The sequence below is a fragment of the Triticum urartu genome, chromosome 7A (genome assembly GCF_056163025.1).
Source record: "Triticum urartu cultivar PI428250 chromosome 7A, HENAU_Tu73, whole genome shotgun sequence".
NCBI classification, from domain to species: Eukaryota; Viridiplantae; Streptophyta; class Magnoliopsida; order Poales; family Poaceae; genus Triticum; species Triticum urartu.
Genome location: NC_141879.1, coordinates 604,418,007 through 604,440,185, shown reverse-complemented (window position 1 = coordinate 604,440,185; position 22,179 = coordinate 604,418,007). Strand labels below are relative to the sequence as shown.

General features: G+C 47.6%; 1 protein-coding gene and 2 long non-coding RNA genes across 3 annotated transcripts; all 3 read left to right on the top strand.

Moving 5' to 3' along the window:
- Nucleotides 1-5,707: 5,707 nt before the first annotated feature.
- Nucleotides 5,708-6,697, top strand: LOC125524466 (uncharacterized). The gene is made up of 2 exons (XR_015612111.1): nucleotides 5,708-6,399; nucleotides 6,503-6,697. It is a non-coding gene; the product is annotated as an uncharacterized LOC125524466 (long non-coding RNA).
- A 2,662-nt stretch (nucleotides 6,698-9,359) lies between these two features.
- Nucleotides 9,360-10,933, top strand: LOC125525605 (uncharacterized). The gene is made up of 3 exons (XR_007291367.2): nucleotides 9,360-9,488; nucleotides 9,582-9,650; nucleotides 10,640-10,933. It is a non-coding gene; the product is annotated as an uncharacterized LOC125525605 (long non-coding RNA).
- Nucleotides 10,934-17,282: 6,349 nt separating this feature from the next.
- On the top strand, nucleotides 17,283-17,612 carry LOC147960637 (uncharacterized). Its single transcript, XM_087533454.1, has one exon. The coding sequence runs from the start codon at nucleotides 17,283-17,285 to the stop codon at nucleotides 17,610-17,612; it is 330 nt and encodes a 109-aa protein (XP_087389580.1).
- Nucleotides 17,613-22,179: the final 4,567 nt, after the last annotated feature.

The window sequence follows — 22,179 nt, the reverse complement described above, 5'->3', positions numbered from 1 at the left end:
TGCAAGTCTTGTTAGATGAGAACCCCCAAAATATTACCATGGCTCAGAATCTTGGAAGTTTTGCAACAATAATTTTATGCATGAACCTATAGCACAACCTAATGTTGTTGCGCTGAGTATGAGATAAAACCGAACCTAGTCTCTATGGTTCAACATGACCAATTTGGAGGCTCTGCTTCTGAGGATGCCAGTATGCACTTGCATAATTTTACTCAATTGTATAACATGACATGCATTAGAGATTATGATCCTGACACTTTGAAGTTGCATCTATTTCTTTCTCCTTGAAGGGAAAAGAAAAAGAATGGCTTCTATCTCTACCTAGAGGCAGTGTAACTTCATGGGCTGATTATTGTAGGAAGTTTTATCTAAGTTTTACTCACCTGCAAAAATAATGCAACTTTGTTCGCAGATAACAAGTTTTAAGCATGAAGATTGTGAGCCACTAGCACTTGCGTGGGATCAAATGAAGGAAGCTATAAGGAATTGTCCTAATTAACCATTGAATGCAAGAATGATTGATTATTCATTTGTTTTATAATGGTTTAAATCCTATGCCGAAAACTATTCTTGATACAACTGATACATCTCCAATGTATCTATAATTATTTACTGTTACATGCTATTATATTATCAATCTTGGATGTTTTATATACATTAAGAAGCAACTTTATATCATCTTTTTGGGACTAACCTACTAACTTAGTGCCCAGTGCTAGTTGCTGTTTTTTGCTTGTTTCTTTACTTTGTAGAATATCAGTACCAAATGAAGTCCAAATGCCATGAAACTTTTTGGAGATTTTTTTCTGGTGATAAGAGACCCTGGAAGCTTCTGGAGGCCATGAGAAGATGGAAGAGGGCACCACTAGGCCCCAGGGCGCGCCAGGGGCCTCTGGCGCGCCCTGGTGGGTAGTGGGGCCCACGAGCATTGTTTTGACCTACCTCCGCCTCTATATAAATACTCTAAAATCCCAAAACCCTCAGGGGAGTCCACGAAATACCTTTTCCGCTGCCGCAAGTTCCAGAACCATGAGATCCCATCTAGAGGCCTTTTCTGGCACTCCGTCGGAGGGGGAAACAATCACAGAGGGGTTCTTCATCATCCTTGCCGCCCCTTCGATGATGCGTGAGTAGTTTACCATAGACCTATGGGTCCGTATTTAGTAGCTAGATGCACTCTTATCTCTTTTTGATCTTCAATACAATGTTCTCCTCGGTGTTCTTGGAGATCTATTTGATGTAATGACTTTTTGCAATGTTGTTGTGGATTTAAAATGGCAGATGCCCTTGTGAAAGGACTTAGGCGTGGAGCCATCGCAACGTAGGTTAGCTCGAAGGGGTTGAACGGGATAAGGGACATAGAGGATTACCCAGGTTCGGCCCCTCACAACGAGGTAAAAGCCTACATCCCGCTTCTAGTTGTATTGCATGCGTCTCGATTACAAGGGAGCGATTATGCTTGACCTAGCTATTGACCAGTTGTTTCTTGAGTTAACCCGCCACCGGGTCTCGCCTTTATCTACACAGGTCGAGGCTCCGGGGCTTACAAGAGTCCGAGTCGGATCACACAATGTGACCAGCTCTGTTTCTGAGTTGCCTTGCCTTACGAGGCAAGTCACCATCGGGTGGCTCACACCTCCACGTCTTGGGCCTCCACCAGACCTGCCTCTTAAGCCGCCGCCTATCTTTATGCTTCGTCTTCTTGGACCATCTTGGGCCTTCTTCATATTAAGCCGCCGATGGTGTAACCCGACTCCTCCTGGGCGGGTCACACCTCGGAGTCATATCCGCAACATTAGGCCCCAGATTGATTTGAACTTGTTCATGTCAATCTTCACTACTTCAGTTGACAAGTCATTTTTCCAAAGTTTAACTTTTGAACAAATCCCTGTAACCCGCCATGACGTCACGCGAAGTAAATTCATAAAAAACCCATGACATCACAACGGATCTTTTGCATTAACTGACCGTCCGAGAATCGATGCGCCTGTACTGTGGAGATAATCATGTTGCCTTCTCGATTTCCGCGCATGCCATTTTACTGTTTCCTTATAAATAGGGATGTGTGAAGGAAATATTCCCTAGAGGCAATAATAAAGTTGCTATTTATATTTCCTTATATCATGATAAATGTTTATTATTCATACTAGAATTGTATTAACCGGAAACTTGATACATGTGTGAATACATAGACAAAACAAAGTGTCCCTAGTATGCCTCTACTTGACTAGCTCGTTAATCAAAGATGGTTAAGTTTCCTGACCATAGACATGTGTCGTCATTTGATGAACGAGATCACATCATTAGGAGAATGATGTGATGGACAAGACCCATCCGTTAGCTTAGCATAATGATCGTTAAGTTTTATTGCTATTGCTTTCTTCATGACTTATACATATTCCTTTGGCTATGAGATTATGCAACTCCCAAATACCGGAGGAACACCTTGTGTGCTATCAAACATCACAACGTAACTGGGTGATTATAAATATGCTCTACAGGTGTCTCCGAAGGTGTTTGTTGTGTTGGCATAGATCGAGATTAGGATTTGTTACTCCAAGCAACAGAGAGGTATCTCTGGGCCCTCTTGGTAATGCACATCATCATAAGCTTTGCAAGCAATTTGACTAATGAGTTGGTTACAGGATGATGCATTACGGAATGAGTAAAGAGACTTGCCGGTAACGAGATTGAACTAGGTATGAAGATACAGACGATCGAATCTCGGGCAAGTAACATACCGATGACAAAGGGAATTACGTATGTTGTCATTGTGGTTTGACCGATAAAGATCTTGTAGAATATGTAGGAACCAATATGAGCATCCAGGTTCTGCTATTGGTTATTGACTGGAGATGTGTCTCGGTCATGTCTACATAGTTCTCGAACCCATGAGGTCCGCACGCTTAACGTTCAATGATGATTTGTATTATGAGTTATGTGTTTTGGTGACCGAAGATTGTTCGGAGTCCCGGCTGAGATCACAGACATGACGAGGAGTCTCGAAATGGTCGAGAGGTAAAGATTGATATATTGGAAGATGGTATTCGGACACCGGAATGGTTTCGGAGTGGTTCATGTATTTTTTGGAGCAACGAGGGGTTACCGGAACCCCCCGGGAAGTAATGGGCCTACATGGGCCATAGGGGAGAGAGGAGGCAGCCCACAAGGGGTGGCCGTGCCCCCTCCCATGGGGAGTCCGAATTGGACTAGGGGAGGGGGCGCGACCCCCTTTCCTTCTCCTCCTCCCTCTCCCTTCCCCTTTCCCCCTCCGTAAGAAAGGAAGGGGGGGCGAATATGACTTGGAGTCCTATTCGATTTCCCCCCATGGTACACCCCTAGGGTCGGTCGCCTCCTCCCCTCCTCCTTTATATACGGGGGTAGGGGCACCCCAAAGCACAACAGTTGTTCTCTTAGTCGTGTGCGGTGCCCCCCTCCATAGTTTACTCCTACGGTCATAGCGTCGTAGTGCTTAGGCAAAGCCCTGCGCGGATCACATCACCATCATTGTCACCATGCTGTCGTGCTGATGAAACTCTCCCTCGACCCTCTGCTGGATCAAGAGTTCGAGGAACGTCATCGAGCTGAACATGTGCTGAACTCGGAGGTGCCGTATGTTCGGTACTAGATCGGTTGAATCGTGAAGACGTTCAACTACATCAACTGCGTTAACCTAACGCTTCCACTTTAGGTCTAGAAGGGTATGTGGACACGCTCTCGGTCATGATCGTAGGATTTTTTTGAAATTGCATGCTACGTTCCCCAACAGTGGCATCCGAGCCAGGTCTATGCGTAGATGATATGCACGAGTAGAACACAAAGAGTTGCGGGTGATCATAGTCATACTGCTTACCACCAACGTCTTATTTTGATTCGGCGGTATTGTTGGATGAAGTGGCTTAGACCAACCTTACATGACCATGTTCATGAGACTGGTTCCACCGACAGACATGCTACTTGTTTTGCATAAAGGTGGCTGGCGGGTGTCTGTTTCTCCAACTTTAGTTGAATCGAATTTGACTACGGCCGGTCCTTGTTGAAGGTTAAAACAACACACTTGACGAAAAATCATTGTGGTTTTGATGCGTAAATAAGAACGGTTCTTACTAGAAGCCCATAGCAGCCACGTAAAACTTGCAACGACAAAGTAGAGGACGTCTAACTTGTTTTTGCAGGGCATGTTGTGATGTGATATGGTCAAGACTTGATGTGATATACGTTATTATATGAGATGATCATGTTTTGTAAAAGTTATCGGCAACTGGTAAGAGCCTTATGGTTGTTGCTTTATTGTATGAAATGTAATTGCCATGTAATTGCTTTATATCACTATGCGGCAGCGATAGTTGTAGAAGCAATAGTTGGCGAGACGACAATGACGCTACGATGGAGATAAAGGTGTCAAGCTGGTGACGGTGGAGATCATGACGGTGCTTTGGAGATGGAGATCAAAGGCACAAGATGATGATGGTCATATCATGTCACATATTTTGATTGCATGTGATGTTTATCTTTTATGCATCTTATTTTTCTTAGTATGGTGGTAGCATTATAATATGACCCCTCACTAAATTTTAAGGTATAAGTGTTCTCCCTGAGTATGCACCGTTGCGACAGTTCGTCATGCCGAGACACCACGTGATGATCGGGTGTGATAAGCTCTACATTCACATACAATGGGTGCAAGCCAGTTTTGCACGTGCGGAATACTCGGGTTAAACTTGATGAGCCTAGCATGTACAGACATGGCGTCGGAACACTGAGACCGAAAGGTCGAATGTGAATATAGTAGATATGATTAACATAGCTAGAGATGTTCACCATTGAAAACTACTCCATCTCATGTGATGATCGGACATGGTTTAGTTGATATGGATCACGTGATCATTTAGATGACTCGAGGGATGTCTATCTAAGTGGGAGTTCTTTAGTAATATGATTAATTGAACTTAAATTTATCATGAACTTAGTCCTGATAGTTTTTGCATATCTATGTTGTTGTAGATCAATGGCCTGTGCTACCGTTCCCCTGAGTTTTAATGCGTTCCTAGAGAAAGCTAAGTTGAAAGATGATGGTTGCAACTACACGGACTGGGTCCGTAACTTATGGATTATCCTCATTGCCGCATAGAAGAATTACATCCTTGAAGCACCGTTGGGTGCAAGGCCAGCTGCAGGAGCAACACCAAACGTTATGAATGTCTGGCAAGCTAAATCTGATGACTCACTACAAGGATACCCTCTATAAAGCAACACATATTCTACAACATTTTGACTATAAGTTGTAAAATTCACAAGAGATACGCATATAAGCGTTGCAGCATATGTGTTGTACACTTGCAGCTTGCGACCATAAAGTCGTACATAGATTGCAACAAATCATATATGTTGCCGTGTAGGTGTTGTAAATTATATCTGTTATAAGACGACAAATATACATAATTAAAAACTAAAATTAACTAGACACGCTGGTACACATAAGGAATCTGGCGCCAAAATCTTTGCTGACCAAGTCACGCATAGTCCCTTCACTTTATTCTCCGATCCAGATCAGTGACCGAGGCACAGTGGGCCACCCTCCACCCCGGAATTTTAGCCCGGCCTGTTTACCACATAGGTTTGTTTTAGACGCATAGGTAATAAGAGATGGGCTTAGAGAAAAAATAAGCCCAGTAATAGCCTACCTTGCTCGTCGTCGCAAAGCGAACGCAGCCACGCATGCTTGGTCAACCCAGTTTCTACGTTTTCTCTCGCGAATACTCGATCCGCCGCCTGGAGCCGGCTGAGCCGCCTGCCTTGCCGTCCCTGTCCGGTCGCCCGGAGCCACCGGCAGACCGCCAGAGACCCTGACCAGCCTGACGGCTGACGCCCGCGACCTGCCTCTGCCTACCCCGCTTGGCGCCTGACCGGTTGCTGTCCGCGCAGGCGCGCACGGCGCACCACCGCGCAAGAGCGCGCCCTGCTGACCGGACTGCCGGAGCAGCCCGCTCCCAGTCCGCTCAGCTCTCGCCTTAGTCGCTGATCCTCCGGTCCTCCACATCCTCATCCCCTGTTCAGCTCGGAAAGGTACCTCATCGCGGCGTCACCTGATCTCTGAACCTCCATGCTTTGGACGAAATTACATGAAACTTATATGCAGTAATATTTGTTGTTTTTATGCACTGTGCAATGGATTTAGAATCCACCAAATTTCTATTGCGATTTCCTAGAGAAAGTACACAGTACTCAGCTGGCGTAGATGAATTTCTAGAGTTTGCATATAAATATACCAGATACAATGAACGATCCGATGTCCATGTGAAGTTTGCGTTCACAATTTAGTACCGTCAAGGATGATGTCTGTGACCATTTGATGTGGAATGTAATGCTTTTGAGCTAGGACACAGTACCTCAATAAAGGTCAGCTTCCAATGTGATTCTGTTATTTACATTCTTAGTATCACTGCTGCAACTTATGTCATTTTGGACATGAAACTTACTACTCTATTGCTCCTGTACGCAGGTTTGATGGATAAAGAAAGTCACTGATATGAAAATGTGGAGCCTATAGTTGAAGTGACGAATTCATTACTGTTATTTGCTATTTTTTCTTCTTCTTTTATGTCCATGTACCTTATAATTCGGACAAGAAGATTTGTAGGTGTGACTGGCCTAAAGTGTCAATACTTGATCCCAAATATGGTTGTGTTGGTCGTTCTATTTCCTACACATTCTTACACATGTTCATATGTACCTACATCCCGGTTGTTGCTTATCCCGTTTGTTGCTTATCTCATAAACATCATATAAGTGTTCAATTGGCTGGTTCCACGAACTCGATCAATACATTAGTATTGGTCGTCTTCTTGCCAATATATCATGAGGGCACCTCTAACTTGGAGAGGAGCAACAGTAGAGTGCTAGTGTTAATCTATTTGCACCAGAATAATGTAGCTTTAGCTTTTCTTCAGTTAGCTGTAGCGTTTCTTCAGTTAGCACGGAAAAGACACTGTTCAGCACGTCGAAAATACTGCCTTGTGCCGTGCGTGTCTCTGTTCTGGTGTGTTGCGTAAGGACATCTCCTACCCTGACATCTAAAACATACACCACATCTGTCCATGAACCGGTCCGGACTGGTATCCGGGCACTCATATAGGAGCCGGCCATTCAAAGCATATCGCAAATGTTTGATCACATTCTGAATGGAATTTAAGATAAAAAATTGATGCAAATTTAAACAAACTGATGATTTTATTTAAACATATTTTTTTGCATAAAACAAGATTGTTTTTCGCCCGGTGAAATTAAAACTTCAATAAACCTAATCTACCTTATACTTGATGGTGACCTAGTATGCCTGGGCGGGCTGGCCGACAGCACCTCCGTCGCCGTCGGCAGTGTCTAGCGGCGGAAGGGCGCATGGTAGCAACAGGGCATCCCGACTGTCGTCTGGTGCTCGCGGATAATTCTATTTGTTTGCTGCTGTGCTGCACATAGTGCAGCCGCGGCCACCGCGGACATGGGCGCGGGGAGACAAGGGCGGCAGGACTTACCGGAGGGGGCAGTGTGGTGGTCTCGCTCATAGACCACTGATTGCCGTACTTCAGCGTCTCCTTGTTGAGACAGTAGAGACGGCGCTACCTCGTCTCCGTTGTGGTCTTCGACAGGTCGATAACCTAGGCCCTTGCGTCCAATCACATCTCTATGCCATGTAACAGGCACGGAGAGCGGGACGCGGAACGGGATGTTTTTGGGTTGTTTTGGGTGACTGGTCCGCTACTCAATGAGGTGCGATGTTGGATGGAAAACTGTGTGAACATTTGCGGACATTTTGAGGGTTCACGTTGGCGCTGACCCCCAAGATGAACACCCTATTTGTCTGCGGACTGGTCTGAATTGGTCCGCGGATAGTGATGCGATAGCCGGCCATACAAGCATGCTCGCATTCATTTAAAAACAAGTTAGAATGAACCAGACGAATTTCAGCAAATACGACGATATTCATTAAAGTTGGTAGATAATTTACATAAAACGGACAATATTTCATCCGCTTAACTAAAAACATAAAAGAAACTAGGCTGACTTGTAGCGGATGGTGACCTCATACACATGTCGGACGACTGGACTGTTGTTCCCGTTCGTGTCATCGTTGTCATCCGAGTAGTCCTTCTAGTGGTGGAAGGGCATCGAGGCGTGACAGTGCTAGCCCTGCCCGACCACCGCCTGGCACTTGCGGAGCAGTGGCTCCGCTTCCTCGTGCGCCATGTGGAGGGCCTCCAAAGCCAGCCAACGGTGACCTGGCCACGATGCCCTGACGGCGTCCTTGCCCCTGCCGGCTGCGGGGAGGTGTCGCTTAGCGACCGCTCCTCGTCGATCATGGCGAGATTCCCATCGAGGCGGCGGTGGCGCTGCGTGGCCAGGTTGGGGTCCTCACGGATCCATGCCGGCTCCTCGTCAGACTTGGCGAACACAAAGCGGCGCGCCGCGTTGCGCCACTCCTGCCTCTCCTCGGCCAACACGATGGCCCACGACGAGGATTTGTCACCGCCATGACCACCGAGGTAGTGGAGGAGGAGGTCGTGCGCCTTCACCATCACCAACGACACCTCCTCCTTGATGAGCTTGTCTTGCTAGTTGTGACACTGCGGCGACGCCAGCCCGATCCGGGTGTAATGGTCATGCGGCAATGAGGGGGGAGGGGGGAGGGGGGCTCGACCTTAATTTGGACGATGCGGTTGCATGTGGGGATGAGGGGGGGGGGGGGGGACACTGGCTCCACGGACCAGTACCGCGCTGGATGGTAAAATGTGTCCGGAAAGCTCGATCTGGACGGATGCGGGCGGTTCAGAGTCCGGTTGGAGATGCCCTTACACCTCATATGTGTGCGTGCGCAAAACTTTAGAAAATGTTGCTTTTGACTAGTAATCTTGGATGACAACTGGTGATATTGAATATGATGGAGGACAACTAGTGATCTTATAAAAATTATACATGTAGGTTGGAAAATGGAAGCTAAGAAATTTGTTGTGTTCTGGATTAACTTTGTTCTATTGTTTGAGCAATAGAATTTATTTTTACTTCAACCATATTGCACTGAATTCGTACAAACATAGAAGAAGCACGTTCTGTTTAGCATAAATATATGCACAACTGCCTGTCATGGTCCAGATGATAATAACAAAATTTATAATTTATTTCTCTCCAAATTGTTAGACTCCCTCGTATTTCTTTTTTGGTTTCGCTCCAGTTTTCCCTTTCCCTCCGTTCGCTCCCGCCAATAGCGATTAATCTGGCAAAAAAATAAAAATAATACGCGCTTCATGACCATGCCCCCACCTGTCACAGGAATCCAAGGACGGAGACTAGCATCGGTCAAACAGATCGCGATGAGGTAACTGCGCAAAGAAAATCGGAAACCTCCCCCCATATCAGCACGGTTTCCTTCCTCGTCTCTAGATTCATCGCATGCCCGGCGGCGGTGGCGGAGGCATCATCACGACCTGAGCAAGGTTAGTTGCCGATCTATTCTCCCACAATTCATCCTCTGTTCGTCCCTACTCTGCTGATCTGTGCTCTAAATCAATTCACATCTCTCTTCCCAGGGAAATCCGGCTGGTAGATTCTCCAAATCCGGCTGGTTCGTGGTGGCAACAATCCTGCGAGTTCATCTAGTCAGTGCCCTGCTCCTTATCCCATCTCATCGCTGCAATTCATGCCCTACGTATTGGTTCTAAGCTGTTTTTTCACCCACCAGTAAATATACATAGAGATCACGATTCTAGTTTAATCTGAAATTGATTCATACGTTCAGAAGTGCATGCCAAAAATAGATGTTCAGAACACTACATCTTTCTTGGTAAGAAAGAGTAGTAAAAAAGAATGACGTACATTGATTTGCAACAGAATAACACGTAATGAAAATAAACATAATAAGTCGGGTTAATGAAAGCTTTATGGCCTCAAACTTGACATTGTTATGCTTCGCCAAATTCCTATTTGTCCTCTCAGTCTGAATGGGAAGTGTATAAACTGGACACGGGTTAAGAAAAACAGAAACCTTGCTGATCTGCTGATCAAATGGAAAAAAGTACTCACTGTGGCAAGACTGATAATATATTATAACTTCAGAGCCAAACCACATACTTTTCCTATTGCAACATCAACTGCAGTAGAAATCTCAAGTTGTGGAAACAATTATTTGAGGTGTCCAGATGATAACTTCAGGCTTCACCTACATATTATAAACAAGATTTGCTTAGTAAGGGAAACAGAAGATGTGCTCTGGACTTAACATTTTGAGTATGAATTGAATGATCGCTAAAGAAGACAGCAGAAAGTAAAACCCATCACACATCATTGACCATAACAAGTGGACATAGATGGTTACAACCTTATTAGGAAGCACAACATCAACATTTCAGAAGATTCTAACCCTAGTCGAGAGCCAAGTGTTACAGGGTCCAATTAAGTTTCTCCACCCAAAGCTATATGCTATTTATCCAAATATAAGGTCATACATCAAGAGTATTCATACAAGAAAGTTCTTCCAAAACTAATATGCAAGAGAGTTCAGTTTATAGTGAAAAAAATTGCATATCCGATTTCACATCTTACTAGTGTTATCCAGCCATTTGATGTTTCTACTTCACGTCTATTCCAGAATACACATTTTACTTCGGTGGAGGATATACCAAATGAAGCTATGCCAGCCTTTTGAGTTGAAATGGAAAAAATACGTCTAGAAAAGGAAAATTAAGATGCTAAAATCATGGAACTAGAAGAGAAGATGAGAAGAATGGAAAGACAACCAGATAAGGTAAATTTTTATCAGCTGTAACCTTCATTTATTTTGTAGGATAACCTTTCTGTATTTCTATCATAGGAAATTTCGGATCCAATGGCTGCAAGCCTACAACTGGGCTTGAACCTTCAGATCATGGACATAATTCAAACAGAAAAGTTTGTACCATGACAAAGTACACAATAAAATTTCTCAAATTTCCCTCCAAAAATGGTCTCAATTAATATTTGTATTATGCTATCAGCAGGGTGTGCTTGCTCCTTCGGTTGATGGACCCCGACTTGTTAAAAACGACGAAATAATTTATAGAAGAAGACAAGTAGTTCAAATGGTGCAGATTTGCAAGCATCAAACAACCATTCTATTCTAGATAAGGTATATCTACTTGAGTACTATTTGGAACCTGTTATTGTTGAGGATTAATTTGTTACGCTTGCACTTTTTGCAGTTACATATACAATAGCCGTAACTTGTTGTGTATCATTGTATCCTGGAATAAAGAAAATATGGTTCATAATGGTGGCAGTGCACGACAACTAGAAAAATGATGTGCTGCACACAAGGTATCTTCATAGTCTCATATACAAAATTATGATCAAACTATAGTGCTCCCATGTTTATGTGTTTACTTGTTGCTATCAGAATGTTGTCCAGAACGAAGAAACTTTTTATCATAATTTCACTGCACGACAAGGGGAAATAAAATCTGCTGCACATAAGGTATATTTGCATTACCCCATATATATACAATATTTTCGAAATATATTGCTTCGATGGTTATTATGTATCTACTGGTCATCTTGCTATCAGACTGATGTTGAGAACAAAGAAACTTTGCTTGAAAATGTCAGCACACGCCATGGAAAACTTCTACTGCAAACAAGCAGGTATCTTTTCATAATCACATACAAATTTGTGTGCAAACTATAGTATTAGCTTGTTTATTTGTTTTACTTCTTCTGTGCTATCATATTGTTGTCCGGAGCAAAAAAACAACAAAATGTGCTAATGTATGTAGTAAGACTGCACAAAGTGGTTTGCTGAGTTGGTTGAGTGTTGTGAACTATCTGTAAGAGTGCTCAAATTCATTTCGTATGTTCCCTTGTTTTCTTTTTGTTTTGTCATGGGTGATGAGGATGATTCTTCCAATGGTAACTTTGATTTTCTCTAACAGGTATGAACTACAGTATTTTTAAAGAGCCTGAAAAAGGATGTAGCTATTTCTACAACTGTAAGTTATGATCCTAAATTTAAACTTGATGGTGCTGAAATTAGAAAAGAATTTTCTGCAGTGCATGTTGATGTGGCACTTGTGAAACCTGAAAATTTGGTATGGAGTCGCAAAAACTGCCATACTCTTGCTAATGCAGAAAAATAATCAAAGATTACATGGCATTCAACCTTTGTACGTGACTAATAGCTTGCCTCTATTACTACTTGCATCATGTCAATGCATTGTGTTAACAGTTCATTTTGTTTTATTGTTTGTAGATTCAAGATATAAATGGACAAGTATATGAGTGCATGGCAAGTATACTGCAATGATGATGTCAATGTTCTGGTTCATGGTGATGATGATGATGGATGCTTTGAGTTTAGTTTATGTTGTAGGGATGACATTCTTGCTCGATGTTTTTCCTCGGTTAAATTTTAGTTAAGTTGTCGGGGTGTTGATGGATCCTATTAGTTTGAGTTTCACTAGTAGAAAACAGGGAGCTAGTTAGATTATGCATCACATTTGGATGATCTTCCTCCTGTAATATCCACTATTGTAATCCAACAATTTTATCTAATATATGATTTCTTACTCTCGTGAGTATATTCTCTTGTTTTTCCTTCACTTGAAAAACATAATTATCACCTCTACGTGGTGCATTAATTTAATTGCTAGCAATATATATGGGATTTCGATTCCTATACATTAAGTACCAACATATAGAAGTGTTGTAGAAGTCTGTTTTATCTGTTGCAGTCTTGCAACGGTTTGTTTTACCAACGGCGGTATAAGCGTTGCATTACGCGCTAGCAACACTGGATAAGGCTACACATCCAAAACTGTTGGTAAAGACACTGGCAACGCATATATGGACATTTTGATACGAAAAAATGCGTTGCTATAGGGGTGTTCCCGTTGTAGTGACTACTCGATAGTTCAGTGTGCCATGCTTTATGGCTTAGAATCGGGACTTCAAAGACGTTTTGAACGTCATGGAGCATATGAGATCTTCTAGGAGTTGATGTTAATATTTGAAGCAAATGCCCGAGTTGAGAGATATGAAGTCTCCAACAAGTTCGATAGCTGCAAGATGGAGGAGAACAGTTCTGTCAGTGAACATATACTCAAAATGTCCGGGTATCATAATCACTTGACTCAGCTGGGAGTTAATCTACCAGATGATAGTGTCATTGATAGAGTTCTTCAATCACTGCCACCAAGCTATAAAGGCTTCGTGATGAACTATAATATGCAAGGGATGAACAAGATGATTCCCGAGCTCTACGCAATGCTCAAGGCTGCAGAGGTAGAAATCAAGAAGGAGCATCAAGTGTTGATGGTTAACAAGACCACTAGTTTCAAGAAAAAGGGCAAAGGAAAGAAGGGAAACTTCAAGAAGAATAGCAAGCAAGTTGCTGTTCCCAGGAAGAAGCCCAAGTCTGGACCTAAGCCTACAACTATGTGCTTCTACTGCAAAGGGAGTGGTCACTGGAAGCAGAACTGCCCCAAGTATTGGGCGGATAAGAAGGATGGCAAAGTGAAAGGTATATTTGATATATATGTTATTGATGTGTACCTTACTAATGCTCGTAGTAGCGCCTGGGTATTTGATACTGGTTCTGTTGCTCATATTTGCAACTCGAAATAGGGGCTACAGATTAAATGAAGATTGGCTAAGGACGAGGTGATGATGTGTCGGGGGGGATGAACCCCAGGTAGGCAACATAACCCGGATCCTTTTCAAAAACAATGGGGCCAGCAACGCCCCTCAAGCCGGCTCACGCTTGGCTGGGTTGCTCAACCCGGCCCAAGCCCCTCAACCCGGTGGAACCCCTCAACCTGACCCCAACAGCTGGCACAAGATGGATGAACCCAGCATGCTAAGACTTCCCCAACAAGCTAGCCCCCCCTTTGGCGTGTTCCTCAACTCGGCCACGGGTCAGCTCCCGTCCCATCCCGGCCGTACGATGGGACAAGTCTTCACTCAAGGATGAGCAAGGCAACAATGCCCCTCTCATGCCTCTGGTCAACCGGGGCGTGGCAACAGTGCCCCACCTACCCGCTGCCCAGGGCCGGCGTGGCTACAGTGCACCCGACGTCACTACTGATGCTAGCAAGTGGTGACCTGACGGAGCGCCACTGCAGCAGGCTCAACCCGGCCACTCCTTAACGATCGACAAGATGCGAATAGTGCCCCTAGGCACGCGGGGCCCGCGCCCAGAGAACCCGGCGAGCCCTAACACCCGGCGGGTCCCAGCGCCGGCTTCCCGGATGATGACAACCCGGCCCTACGGCCTTGTAACATTACCATTGTACCCCTGGGGGTTGGCCTATAAAATCCCCCAGGAGCCCTCATGCATATGGGCATGACGAGAAAGATAGCGATAAGAGACACACTCACACACCAGACTAGCCACACACACGCACCAGGAGAAGGAGCAGCCTAAGACTTGGCTTGCCCTCCTTCTTCCTCCATACAGCTCTAGGAGCAGCTCTGTACTATTACACATAAACCACACTCGGTAGGACTAGGGGTGTTATCTCTCCGGAGAGCCCCGAACCTGGGTATGTCTTGCGTCCCGCGCTCGCTCATGCCGACCTCGCCTCTAGAGCCCACCAGTGCCCTCGAGTCTCCTCCTCTCTTTAGCCATCCCTTGGCATCTGTCGTGTGCCACCACGACAGTTGGCGCCCACCGTGGGGCAGCTCAAGGTCCTGCCCGGAAGCATGCTCCAGACGGGGCTCCTCTCCGACTCAGATGAGCCCGTCACGCTGGTGGATGACATCATCGACGCGATCGCCGCCTCCTTCACCGCGCTGCGCATCTCCGATGTGCCCGGGACCGACGAGTACCCCAGCGAGGTACTTGACTTCTCTGACTCCCCCCTCTCCCTCGGTGGCAGCGTTCCCACCAGTGGAATGGACCTCTGCATGGAGGTCTTCGTCACCGACACCGGCGCTTCTTCCTCGTCCAGCGCGACGAGGTAGCCCGCCGAAGCCAGGGCCGCAGCAGACCGGGCCGGCTCGTCCAACCCGCTGCGCGCCACGATGCAGAGCCTTCGCGTCCCCATCACCACCGACGTCGACGCCTCCAACATTACCGAGGCCCGGACTCGGCTCGAGGAAGACCGCCAGCACCTGCTGGACTTGATCGAGACGCTCGCTGCCATGCAGCGTCGCCTGGACTCCGCTCAGCTAGAGCGCAACGCCGCCTACGGCTTCACACCTGCCACGGTCGAGCCAAGCCAGGTCACCTACGTGCGAGCCCGAGGCGGCGTGATCGCCCGCGCCTTCGGCGCCATCCCTCCCATCTATGAGACTCTCGTGAAGAACATGCATGCTGCGCAGGCGGCCGTAGTCGGCCTGGATCAGCTCGCGGGCGAGGAGCTGAAGGATCGCCTCAAGTGGGTGAACGACCTCCTCGACGTGTTCAACACGCAGCAGGACCGCCTCAACCAACTCGCCAAGCCGGCGGGATCCGGTTCCATCTGCGCCGACGGTCCCGATGACCAGCAGAACACGACGTCTTCACCACCTGGCGAGGCGCACTCCGGACGAACCCGGACCCGGTGCAACCCCGCCCCGACAGCTGCCGGCGGCTTGGGCGACGAGCCGGCGCTGGAAGATCGACACTGGCGTGACCCTCTCCTGCAGCCCGGCCGACGTCCGGCTTCAGTCGACCCGGCCGCCCGTGGCACGGTTGCCAGCCGGCTGGGCCCGCGCGCCATCGACGACGCTGATGCCCGCCACCGCCTCGACCAACTTGCCCTGTGCTTGGAGCTGGAGGAAAGCGGCGCTGACGGGCCGACGTGCTTCGGCCCGCGCATTCGGGACGGGCCCTTTCTTAAAGGGTTCACACTCCCCTGCGACACCCCAAGTACAACGGCACTGTCAAGCCGGAGGACTGGCTCACCAACTACACCACCGCCATCGGCATCGCCGGTGGAAACCACCGTCTCGTCGTACATTACGCACTACTCATGCTCCAGGGCTCGGCCCTCGCATGGTTGAACAGCCTGCCGGTGGGCAGCATCAACGCTTGGGTCAATTTCGAGCAAGCCTTCATATGCAACTTCACCGGGACCTACCGGTGACCCGGCCGTCCCAGCCAGCTCGCCATGTGCGTGCAAGGGCCGGAGGAAACCGGCCGCGAATACCTCACATGCTGGACCGAGCTCCGGAACAGCTGCGACGGCGTCCATGAAGTCCAAGTAATCCAATACTTCGTCAACGGGTGCCAGGATGGCACCCTCCTCAAATACAAGCTCTTACACTCCGAGCCGACCACTATGGCCGCACTCATGGTGATGGCGGACAAGTACGCCAATGCCGACTCCGCCATGAAGATCTAGGTGGCGCTGGACGAAGCCTGCAAGGCAAAGCTGGTTCCCCCTCCGAAGCCGGCCGGCGAAGGTAGCCGACAGCAGCACAACCAGTAGAACAATAAGAGCAAGGCCGACCAGCCGGCCCAGCGCCATGACAACCGGCTTGTCGCGGCCGCTGAGCAGGCACCCGTGGCTGACCCAGCCGCCAAATGCTGGTAGACCGGCAAGACGGCGTGGCAGCCCACCATGAGTTTCGAGGAGATGCTCGATGCTCCCTGCAAGCATCATAGCGGCGCGAGGCCGTCCACGCACATGCTTCGGCAGTGCGCCATCACCAAGCGCATCATGAGGGGCGACAACCCGCCTCCTCCGGCCCCGGCTCCGGGAGTGGGGCAGCCGCCTCCGCCTCCTCCACCGCCCTTGGCCGGCGGCGCGATGCGCGATGATGTCTACCCTACCCAGAATGCGACCTACATTGTCTTCACCAGCCTCAGTGACGACAAGCGTAGCGAGCGCCTGCTCCGGCAGGAGGTGAACACCGTCATCCTGGCCAAGCTGAAATACATGCACTGGTCGGAGCGCCCGACCACGTGGACTCGGGAGGACCACCCGGCTGTCATGCCAAACCCGGGTGGTTACGCCCTCATCCTCAACCCTACCATCATCACGCCTCGATGCACGTGCAAGTTTTCTTGGGTTCTCATCGACAGCGGCAGCAGCATCAACATCCTCTACCGCGACACCATGACCAAGCTCGGCCTCGAGGCCAAGGACCTGGAGCCAACCCGGACGATCTTCCACGGCATCATTCCTGGCCTTTCCTGCTCTCCGATCGGCCAGATCCAGATCGACGTCCTGTTTGGCACCAGCGACCACTTCTGACGCGAGCCGCTCTGGTTCGAGGTGGTGGACCTGTCCAGTGCATACCACGCGCTGCTGGGCCGACCTGCCCTCACCAAGTTCATGGTGGTCCCCCACTACGCTTACCTGAAGATGAAGCTGCCGGGTCCGAAGGGCCTCATCACCATCACAGGCGATTACCGCAAGTCCCTGGAGTGCGTTCGAGACTGCGCCAAACTGGCCGAGTCACTGGTCATAGCCGACGAGCGGCGCCAGCTCGACCGGGTCGTTGCCCTAGCTAGCGAGATGCCAGCCGTGGCAATCCCGGCCGAGGAGCCGGCTGACGAAGCCTTGTTCAAGCCCTCCAAGGAGACCAAGAAAGTGAAGCTGAACCCAGAAGATCCCAGCTACAGCAAGTACGTTGTTATAGGCACCCACCTCGACAGCAAATAGGAAGGCGAGCTCGTCGACTTCCTCCGTGAGAATCGGGATATTTTTGCATGGACCCCAAAGGACATGCTTGGTATCCCGTGGAAGTACGCCGAGCACAAACTCCACGTCTGCAAGGACGCCAAGCCTGTCCGCCAACCCCTGCGACATTTCTCCGAGGAGAAGATAAGGACCATTGGTGAAGAGGTCGCCAAGATTTTGATGGTGAAAGTGCGTTATATCGACTAGAGGGGGGGTGAATAGGCGATTTTTATGAAAGTCTTCAAAATGTGGAAGTTATGAAGACAAACAGCAGAGATATGCCTATTACTATGCAGCGGAAGTTAGATTACACTAGACAAGCCATGGTCAAGTATTCAATAAAGTGAAAGCACAATGACAAGTAGCTGCAGTGTAATAAGGATCAGGTAGGAAGAAGTTATGAAGCCAAACAAATCATACAGTTACGTTGTGAAGACAAAGGATATAGCAGGTGTGTAATGGCTTCACAATGAGTAACAGTAAGTAAAAGGAAGTGAAGATGAAACCAGTGACTCGTTGAAGACAATGATGTGTTGGACCAGTTCCAGTTGCTGTGACAACTGTACGTCTGGTTGGAGCGGCTAGGTATTTAAACCTTAGGACACACAGTCCCGGACACCCAGTCCTGAACACGCAGCTCAGGACACCAAGTCCTCACCGTATTCTCCTTGAGCTAAGGTCACATAGTCCTCGCCCAATCACTCAGGTAAGTCTTCAAGGTAGACTCCCAAACCTTCACAGACTTCGTTCACTGGCAATCCACAATGTCTCTTGGATGCTCAGAACACGACACCTAACCGTCTGGAGGATGCACAGTCCTCAAGTGTAATAAGTCTTCAGATCACTCAGACAAGAAGACTTAAGTGATGCCCAATTTACTCTGGCTCTGGGTGGTTAGGGCTTTCTCCTCGCTAGGAATTTTCTCTCAAAGGCTTCGAGGTGGGTTGCTCTCAAACGACAAAAGCCGTGCACTGAAATCTGAGCAGCCAACCACTTATGGTTGTAGGGGGTGGGCTATTTATAGCCACTTGGCAACCCAACCTGATTTGTCCGAAATGACCCTGGGTCACTAGGGAACTGACACGTGTCTCAACGGTCATATTTCAAACTCTCATGGCAACTTTACTTGGGCTACAAGCAAAGCTGACTTGTCCGGCTCTGGACAAGATTCGCTCTCATTGTCTTCACTCGAAGACATAGGTTTTTGGTTTAGGCATCACTTCAGTCATTCTGACTGGTTCTCCTGGACCCCACTTAACAGTACGGTGGTTCCTATGACTCAACACAAAAGAAAAAGAACTACGAAAGATCTAAGTCTTCGAGCTCCATAGGCTTCATAACGTGTCTTCTTTTGTCATAGTCTTCAATGTGAATATCTTCATATACCACCTTTGACTTCAATGTCTTCATACATTTTTAGGGGTCATCTCTGGTAGTAAAACCGAATCAATGAGAGACTTCTACCTGTGTTATCCTGCAATTCTCACAAACACATTAGTCCCTCAACTAGGTTTGTCGTCAATACTCCAAAACCAACTAGGGGTGGCACTAGATGCACTTACAATCTCCCCCTTTTTGGTGATTGATGACAAACTAGTTGAAGTTTTCAACGGGGAATATAGTCTGTGAAATTGTAAAGGATAAGGAATTGTCTTCATAAGTTGCAAGGGCTCCCCCTGAAGATGTGCATATAAGTTAATTTGCTTTTGGAATGCAAATGCACATGGCAGGTTGTACTTGTGGAGATCCACTTCAGCTTATGATGACAATCCACTATGCATGTGAAATTATATGAAGATAATGACATGCATAATGGAAAATGGACGTCTGCAGAATGATATAAGTGCAGAATTTATCGTCGCACATGCGGAATTTATCTTCGCAAAACAGGGTGGCAAATAAGTAGCAGACGACCATCTGGTTTAAGTGTTACAACTCATAAGAACCAAATGTAAAACAAGAGTTGTAAGCACGAAGCAAAATATAAGGCACCCGCCCATATGAACCCGCTTGAAGACTATCAATATCTCATATGCTTCTCCCCCTTTTGTCAGTAATGACCAAAAAGGTTTGAAGACATAGAGTCTCTACTCGTTCCCATGAGGAGTAGGTGAAGTAGCAGGGTTGTTGGTGTTGGTTGGCGGTGCAGAAGAGCTTGGAGGTGCTGAAGCAGGTGGTGGTGAGGTAGCATCGTCTTCCTCCTCAATGATTCTGGCAGTGACTGTGGCAGCAGAGGAAGAAAACTCAGAGTCTTCAAGAGATGGAGTCCCCAGCAGCACAGCTCTTCGAGGAGGTGTGGAGTCAAACTTGAATCTCTAAGTGAAGCCATCCTCTTGAAGATCAGCTTCAGAAAGCATCATCGTTAGCCCTTTCCATGTGCGGTGACAGGTTTCATGGGCAACGAAAGCGTTCTTGGTGGCAAGATTTCGGATGCGATTTACATCCACCAAGAGACTTTTCATCTGTCTCTTCAACCAGTCATGATGCCTATCCTGCTTTTGATGAAGGGCCACAAGAAGCTCTCGGTTGTTGAGAACATGAGTGCGCTTCTTGGGTCTTGAAGCAGTTGCACTGTCAGTGGCTTCAGTTGAAGCAGGGTGTGGTGCACGTGTAGCGCCAGCCAAAGGATACACCCTGGAGATGGCTTCAACACCTTCAACGTTCTGAGTGAAGCTCTGGTGTTCTGCATTCTGAAGACTCAAAGGTTGCTTGGCATGCTCAGGATATATAGCTTCAGCAGAGGTATCGACATCTGGCAAGAAGATCCGATGGTTGCGGGCTGAGGGCTGATATGAGATCGCAGAGTGAAGCTTGATCAGTCTCATTACCCAAGGAGCATAGAACTTCAAACCAAGTAAATCTGAGCCTGATGCAGCTAGTTGGCGTATGAAGAAGTCCTGTGCGTTGAAGCATTTGCCATGAAGGATACAAAATATCAGAGTCTTCATTGCACCCTCGATCTTGGCATTTGGAGAGTGCCCTTTGATAGGCCAGAGAGTCTGCTGGATAATGTGATAGATGGTTTTGGGAAGGTACTCAAAGTCTTCAACGAAGAACTCTGTTGGATAAGGAGCATCGTGGGGCAATGGCTTCATCATGGAGAGCATCTGACTCATATTCGGTTCAGGCCTCTGGAATATGCTCTCAAGAGCTTCAGTGTGTAGTGGACAGCCTTCCTCGAAGAATTCGCCAGGAGTGGGCAGGCCGGTGAGCTCAATGATATCAAATGCATTGGCTTCGTGATGGACATTGCCGGTCATCCACTCCAGGGCCCAAGTCTTCGGATCTCTGTTGTATCCTTTGATGTGGAGGGTGGCATAGAATTGCAGCAGAAGCTCTTCATTCCAGTGCTCTTCATCAGTTACAAACTGCAGCAGACCCACTTGCTTGAAGCAATCCAACGCTTCCTCTAAACAGGGCAGACCAGCAATGGCTTCAACATCAAGGCGCTTGTGCGGGAAGATGCGACCTTGGTTGTATAGGATGCATGAATAGTAGCTGCGCTGAGGATAGCTCCAGAACCTATCTGATGAAATCCTTTCCCTTGAATAGGGGTTCTTGGAGCTGTTGAAGAACGTATTATCTGCCTTGAAGCTATTGATGTTAAAGGAGCCAGGTGCTGATGCAGGACCTGGGAACCTCGGCAGCCTTGGGACTGGCTTCTGGACATGAGGCCTGTGCTCAACATGGTAATCAAATTAAGGACCTGCAGCAGACTCAGGAACAGAAGTGTCTGGATCAGTAGCTTCGCTGTCTTCTGAAGCTTTTGCTAGGGAGGGCTCCACATTAGCTTCGTTGTTGGTTGTGGCAGCCTCAAGATTGTCATCCTCCACTTGACTAGCTGGAGGGTCGGTCACAAGCACGTTCTCCTAGAGAACTGCTTCTTGGTGGAGCAGAGGAGTGGGCTCTTGTGGTGCTTCTTCTGCGGCTGATGCAGCCGAAATGTCTTCAGCATAGACTTGAGGCCTTGGACCTTTGCGAAGCCTGCGGAACGCAGACGACTCCTGTGGGATTGGAGTGGGTTGGGCCTCATATTCTTCTTCCTCTTGAGGGCGATCCGCCCATGAAGCATCCTGTGAATTTGGCGTCAGTGGACGACCAATGCTGATGAGTTTGCTGTGTTCTAATTGAGGAAGGGCTGCATCATCTTCTACATTGTCACGATGACCAATGTCTTCAGCAGCGATGGGATCAGCTGCTGGAATGTCTTCAGGAACAGGAGCTTCTGTGGAAGCAGGCTCATGCACCGTCAGTTGACGTTCTGCGTCAGGGTGAACCATAGAAATAGGTTCAACTATCAAGGGCTCTGTGGGAGCAGCCCGAGATTTCTTGGTCTTTCTCTTTTTCTTGCTGGGGGCAGTAGGAGAGGCTTCAGAGCTTTTCCTCTTCCTGGCTTCAGCCTCAGCAGTTCTTGTCTTCTTGAGCCCTGAAGCTGTTAACCGGCTCTTTGGCTTCGAGCCAGTCGCTGCAGTTGGGAAGACAAGCGGAACTGCTTCCTGCCTTGGTGCCTCTTGTTCAGCTGGAACAGTCTTCTTCTTTTTCTTTGCGG

What these genes read in the sequence shown, in the direction of transcription:
- LOC147960637 (XM_087533454.1), top strand. Translation starts at nt 17,283, where the DNA reads ATGGTGGTCCCCCACTACGCTTACCTGAAGATGAAGCTGCCGGGTCCG.